We start from the raw sequence: 6,653 nt of genomic DNA on the forward strand, positions 1-6,653 counted from the left end.
AGGAAAAAGATCAAACTTTCCTTCCCACAGCAAGTGTTTTCCAACCTGACTCATGGTTTTCCATTCACACTGCTGGCAGACGTTGAGTTCTTGTTGCGTCCCAGCCAGGACGGCAGGAGGCTGCGGGGCCTCAGCGGCCGGGAGGGGGCCTGCGCCAGGCGAACCATGTGCGGTGAGCGCCACACTTTAATGGTAGAGTCATCGCTTGCAGACAGCAGCAGCTCCTGGTCAGCGGGGCTGAACGCCACTGAGTTCACCACGTCGTCATGTGCCAGACGTGCCAGACAGATGTTGTAGTGACGGTCCCAGATGTAGCCGTGTTTGTCCTCTGCTCCACTACGGATAGGAGAGTGGAGAGATAAGTCAGCGAAGCCTTCAAAATGAAATGATTTCAACATTGTTGATTGATTTTTGTTAGAAAATGTTTTGGGTTCTGTGGTATTTAAATATTTAAGCATATAATAAAATAATAAAGCATACCATTTTTCAAGTCTGTCCTAAAACAATACTTACACGTCCATATGCACATTTAGAGAGATAATGGTCGGATGGTTGCTCAGTGGCTTGTGGCAGTTCTCCGGTCACTCATTAGCTTTGGAAATCACCCAAGACTCTCAAACACTATCACTCAGGCTAATAAACACCACCCACACGCAAATACACTTATATCTGTGGTGGGTGAGTTTGGCTAACATACAAGCTACATACAAGTGGATGATCTATATTATGAAATAGTTTTTTTGAGCGGAAACTCTTCAGAAATGTATTATGTAATGTATCAGTCAGTGTGGCCAGTGAGAAAGTCATCCTACAGAGCAGAATTACCTCACTGTCTGAAAGGAACATTTAATCTCCATCTTCTTCTTTTGCTACTAAATGAAACCTCAAATTTGGTATAGTAAGTGTATCTCTTACATCTTGTAAGTGCAGGTGCTTTCACTAATACATTCTGTAACCGTGAGTAAATTAATTACCCCAGCTGTTCCGGTGATGATGGCAGCTTCCGTCATTCATACAAGCTACGGGTTTACATTATTTTAAAACTGTGTGACCATTCACATGCAAATGCCAAAACAGCAAAAGATGCTAAAAATAACAGCCATCATATGTAAAAACAGGAGCATTGTGAGGCTTCTGTCCACACAACATGCCAGTATGAGAACACAGATGTTTCTACGGCATGAGGTGTCAAAATTGTGGTGACAAATGTACTGCCATTGCAGTATCACTTCCCTTATCATACATGACACCTTAATGCTAAAATGCAAGCAAATTAATGGTAAGGGCTGCATGTGTGAAAGCTGCATCTATTCTTGGAAAAAAGAGACGGCCTCCTACCTAGCAACAAAGTCTCTGCTGACGTCAAGGAAGATGAAGAAGCACTCATCGTTAGGCGTGAAGGCTCGGTGTGCACGCAGGCTCCTTCTCTCCTCCCTCAAACTCTTCAGATCGATGACGTGCAGGTCGATCTCCTCGGCAATGGGAGGAGGAGACATGGGGTCAGAGATAACACACCCGGCTGGCCAAGCCCGGCTATTCACATAAAGGTACCTTATGAATGAAAGGAAGTAAATTTAGGAGTCAATGGCAACGTAATCTGAAAAGTTGGTTATATGCTTTTTTTAAAGACTTTTAAGGCTCTGAAAATACAGTAAAAACAGTTTGATACTAAACTACATGGCCAAAGGTATGTGACATTAGATCCATATGTGATAGCTGAACATCTCATCGAAGACCATGGGCATTAATATGCTTCTCCACTCCTCTGGGAAGGCTTTCCACAACATTTCAGATCCTTTGCTCCCATTCAGCCACTGCAGCATTTGGCCACTGATGTCGTCATTGCAGCATATGAGCCTATATAGCTTATTTTCTACATGAAAGCATACTGAATCTATACATTATTTAATTACCTGTGGTCTGGAGAAAGGCCCATACCAATGATGTGTCCATGGATATCAATAACATGGTCCAGGGAATCAAAAAACTCATCTGAACTCCGCTCTTCCCCGAGCACTGGACCACAAGTGGTCATCTGGTCGGGCTTGATTAGCTTTATACCTGGAAAAGGACAAAGACTACCACATGAGATGTCTGACAGCATTGTGTGGAATTTTTCTTATACAAAGTTTCATAAATTAGTTGCATTATATCGGCATGCTTAAGCTTTAAATCCGCTGCTTTGAAGCCATCTTACCTATCTGGTGAGGAGAGTATGTAAGGCTACCGGTTGTGAAAAGTAAGTAAGTTTTGTCCTGTCCCTCCCCGGGCTCAGAAGGCTCAATTAGGTCAGGGGCCTTTGTGTGGGCTCTGCCCATCATCTTAGCCACATGAGTCTCTATCGCCAACTCTGTGTGCCCTACTTTACGATTCTAACAGGAAGGAAGAGAAGCACAAAAGTGGGGGCCGAATAAAGAACAATATGGCTTCAAAAAACTGATCAAAACACCTGAGCTTTACATCTAGCTCACCTGTATAACGTGCTCCAGGCCTGAGATGGTGGGCTGAGGAAGGCGGCAAGTGCCGAGCATTGCTTCCCTCTGGCTCTCCTCGCTCCCCTCCTCTTCCTCATCTTCTTCGTCACTACCCGAGGTTCCCAGGTCGAAGAGGAGGGGCTGGTGCTGCTGCTGCCCTTTCTGCCTTCGAGCCTGGGACTGAGCCTCGTAGTCCAGCAGCAAGTCTGGGTTGTCATGACGACGGCAGTGGGCCACCATCACTGTGCGAATGGTGCTGGCATTGACGTTCTGGATCTTGAAAAGGCGCTTGACTACGTTGACATTTTCTGATTCAACATCCTGTCAGAGAATTTTTATTAATCAATAAGTGTTGACAGTTTTGACTGACATAAGTTCTAAGAAACTTTATCTGCTGCACTGGGTCTCACCTGGAAGGCTTTATTGAGCCAAAGCACAGAGCAGGACGTCATGTTGCCTATCCAGTGCAGGTTCCCAGAGATCAGGTGGGTCTCATTCAGCCAGCAGCCAAACACATCATACGGCTTGTTCCTCACACGCGACAACAGCGTGTAATTTTCTGCGGTGTGTTAAGATGGAAAATGGGTTGGAAACACACACAAACTCTTAGCTGAGGAAAGACTAAGATGGATTTGTTTTCTGATCCGTACCCAGACTGATGACAGCGATTTCCCCAGACGAGGAGTGGTGTGGGCCCAGGTAGACACCGGACACGAGCAGCAGGGTGTCGTCAGCGTTGAACTGGGAGAACTGGGTGTAGCCCCAGTTAAACTGCCGCATGCTGGAGCTGTGCACCAATGATATATTACCATCTGGCCGCTCTGTGTCCCATAGCTGCACACAAGAAGCCAGAGGTCAGGTTTGGAAAAACGTGAGAGGATGAGAAGGAGGAGGACAGCTGATTTAGGATCAGAGAAGAAAATGATTTGAAAACTGCTGAACAATGAACAAAAAATACAAAGAATATTTGTTTAAATTGGTTCTGAAAATGTATGGGTTTACCCTAAAATGTCATGATCGAGCTTAGTGTCAGTAAGTTTTCACTTTTGCAGGTTTGGGTCTAAGGACTTCGCTTTGACAACAGTTCCAGGTTAATTTGAAGCAGCTTCGAAGAACCAAAAATCCAATAAGAACACAGGAAGTGCCAAAAATAATAATTATTATTATAACATTCATTTTGTGAGTTTCTAAATCAATTATTTAGACACACATGTGTTTACAAGAGGTTTTAATCTATTTTAAGGTTCACCTGTTTTGGCCCTGAAGTGTGTACTTTACAGCAGTACTACCATTAACAAGAGAGGAGAAAAGCCCCACAGTTAGGTACGTAACCAAATACTGAACACAATCATTTGTCACACTGGCAGAAAGTAAGAAAATAAGACCCGGGAAGGAAAGCTCAACAATCTTTGAATCCCTACCTTAACGGTGCAGTCTTTGGAGCAGGAGGAGAAGCGGTGACCCCTGTGAGAGAAAGCCAGGTGGAGGACTTGGTCAGTGTGTTCTCTCAGCGTCTGAACCTCCACACAGGGGATACAGTCAAACAGACGTCGGAACTCCCTGAACCATGACACAGCCGCTGCACAAAGGAAGATCAGGAGGGTTATTTTTAAAGCTGCAACCAGTCTAAATATCTATACACAATACAGTTACCAGTGTCTTTTATACTGAGTAAACCTTTGATTTCTTCTGTTAAACATATAATTATTTACCTGGGTGTCGGGGTACAGAGCGTGGTATGCGGTAGTAGCTGTAGAACAGCTCCCTCCAAAGGAACTCATCTCTGGAGACAGCCAGCCACTGTCTGCAGGTCAGACCAACTCTTAGCACGGCATCGTGGGGCAGACGCAGGAAGATCTCCAACACCAGGCTGTCCGGCAGAACTGGGCCACACTCCATCCTAACATCCTGTGTGTACACAGACACAACACAGGTACGCCAGTGTGATGTTATGTGAAAGCAAATTCAACCCCTAAACATACAGTTTTCCCTTTTTGTTTCCCCTTAAGTAGCTTTAAGGTTGTTAAAAATCATCTTATTGCATTTTGTTCTGTATCAGCTTGTTACACTGAAGCTATGATGTGAAAAAGTCACACCATCTTTTATGTCTGCACCACTCAATCAAATGGAACATTTCTAGATGTTTGTGCATCCTTTTATACACATTTACCCAAAACTCAGCCTGACGTATTTGATGTCCTCAAAAAAAAACTTTGGGATCTCCACTAAAACATAAAATAAAGTTCTGTGGATTTAAACAAAACTTGACCGCACAGCATGAATTTGTAGTAACTGGCCAACTGATGTGCCACCATTTAGGAAGGCATCAAGACATTTTTACCACTGTATGGAAGACATAATCTATGCTTTTTTTCATTATCTATTGTTTAAAATCTAGTCAAGTACAGAGGTGGACACAAAGACTGCATGACCTGAACTCAAACCTGACTAAAGTAATTTAATACTTGACTCTGATACATTGAGAAGGCCTCTAATTTACTGATTTTGCAAAAGCTTAAAATAAATAAATTAAAGCTGAAATTAACAATAATATTTCACTGGTATGTTTAAAATGTTTTCTTTTATTCCAGATGTTGAATTGGTACTGGAAAAACACATTCAATGTGTATTCCAGAGAGAAATACTGGGCTCAACTTCAAAAATATAAATCCCCTCTTAAGAGTAGAAAAAAAAGTCATACTTCTGATCAAATAAAGTGTATGAGAATTGCAGGCAACACTTGATGATGCCAAACTTAAAATGCTATGGTACAACCTAGGGCTGCAATTGCTTCAATTAATCGATAACTCCTGTTTCTATAAAGAGAGAAAATAGAGAAAATGCACATAAATTTTAGAAGAAAAAAAACTTAAATCAGTCATATTATTTTGCCCCATGCATCCATAAATACCTTGAGGCCCCAAATTTCACTGGACTAATTTGAGCCTGACAGCTGAGTTACACTGGTGTGTGTTACAGTGCAGCGACAGCACTGACAGGGCTCATGCTGTCAGAGCAGCAATCGTCATTATGTTTGTTTGTTATGTTGTCGGTGCATTTCTGTCAAAGAAAGGGCAGTATAAAGGAGGAGTATGGTATATGTGCAAAAGCAGAGTCACTGCTGGAACAGAGCCATGTTAGTCAGTGTGGCATTTTCTTATTTCCAAGCTAAAACAAGCGTATGACGTTAGCAATTCCATGCAAACTAACTTTTAAATTCATAAAAAATTAAGCAGTACCCTGATCTAACCTTGAGTAAAATAATGCAGCTATTCTTTGAACAACCGACCGCCGTGTGAAGATGACCTAACATGGACATATTTTTCGCTGTGCGTAAAACTCATCACAAGTTACTGTGTTTACACTGAAAGCAGACAGTATAGCATCCCTACTGACCTGCGAATAATTAACTAGCTAAAGATCTGATAGCTATAGTAGACGTGTGTGTGTGTGTGTGTGTGTGTGTGTGTGTGTGTGTATGTTTAAGCAAAATCAGTCACGAGCTTAATTTAAAGCTATGCTAGCCAGATACGTCTATCGAGCTAACGTTACGCTAGCTGTTAGCTCACATTTGTTTTCAACTCTTAGCCACGACAATTATTTCTGACAACAAGCGGTTACTTTCATAAACGAATGTTTTCGTTGCAGGAGTTAATCAGCTTGGCTCAGTACAAAGTTGTCGACATAAACTGTGACCCACCTGCTGGATCAAAGTATGTTGGAGAGAAAATCAAACTAGCGCTGAAGGCTAGCCACAGAAAAATGACAACAATCCTGCAGCAGCGTTGAATGGACAGGACTCTATTAACAGATAACAGCATCATCGCTCCAGCAAGGCCAACTCAATCTATTCAGCATTTGATTAAATCATCTCTTGGTAAAAGCCAGAAGAGCTTTCGTCATTATTAACCATCTTTTCTTTACTTTTCATTTCCTTTATTGAAGGGTGCAGATCATCCTATATTATTATTTTTAGATCTTTATTTTTTTTTTTTAAAAAACATTGTCAAAACGCCAGTCAATGCTATATTGCACCCATTAAATATTGTATTCAATATGTTTAATTTTATATAGCTGAGGTGAAGACTGACATTTACTGACATGGTTTGTAGTGAAGCAGAAAGACTTTTTATTCTTAGGAAATTTCTTTTTCTTTACTTGTAAATACTAAAACACACA

General features: G+C 41.9%; 1 protein-coding gene across 1 annotated transcript; it reads right to left on the reverse strand.

The window, feature by feature from the left end:
• On the reverse strand, positions 1–6,304 carry fbxw5 (F-box and WD repeat domain containing 5). The gene is made up of 10 exons (XM_028601911.1): positions 6,175–6,304; positions 4,187–4,382; positions 3,896–4,053; positions 3,125–3,308; positions 2,885–3,033; positions 2,472–2,795; positions 2,198–2,372; positions 1,914–2,061; positions 1,339–1,551; positions 1–336 (listed from the first exon to the last, which is right to left on the reverse strand). The coding sequence occupies exons 2-10, from the start codon at positions 4,371–4,373 to the stop codon at positions 51–53; spliced, it is 1,824 nt and encodes a 607-aa protein (XP_028457712.1). The 5' UTR covers positions 4,374–4,382; positions 6,175–6,304; the 3' UTR covers positions 1–50.
• Between the last annotated feature and the right edge of the window lie 349 nt (positions 6,305–6,653).

Source organism: Perca flavescens, chromosome 16 (genome assembly GCF_004354835.1).
Source record: "Perca flavescens isolate YP-PL-M2 chromosome 16, PFLA_1.0, whole genome shotgun sequence".
Classification (NCBI taxonomy): domain Eukaryota; kingdom Metazoa; phylum Chordata; class Actinopteri; order Perciformes; family Percidae; genus Perca; species Perca flavescens.

Bases quoted from the DNA above. Each gene is read 5' to 3' on its own strand.
- fbxw5 (XM_028601911.1), bottom strand. From the start codon at position 4,373: ATGGAGTGTGGCCCAGTTCTGCCGGACAGCCTGGTGTTGGAGATCTTC. The intron at 2,796-2,884 runs GTGAGACCCAGT...ATTCTCTGACAG, and splicing joins GGCTCAATAAAGCCTTCCAG to GATGTTGAATCAGAAAATGT. The intron at 2,062-2,197 runs GTAAGATGGCTT...GTCCTTTTCCAG, and splicing joins ATACTCTCCTCACCAGATAG to GTATAAAGCTAATCAAGCCC.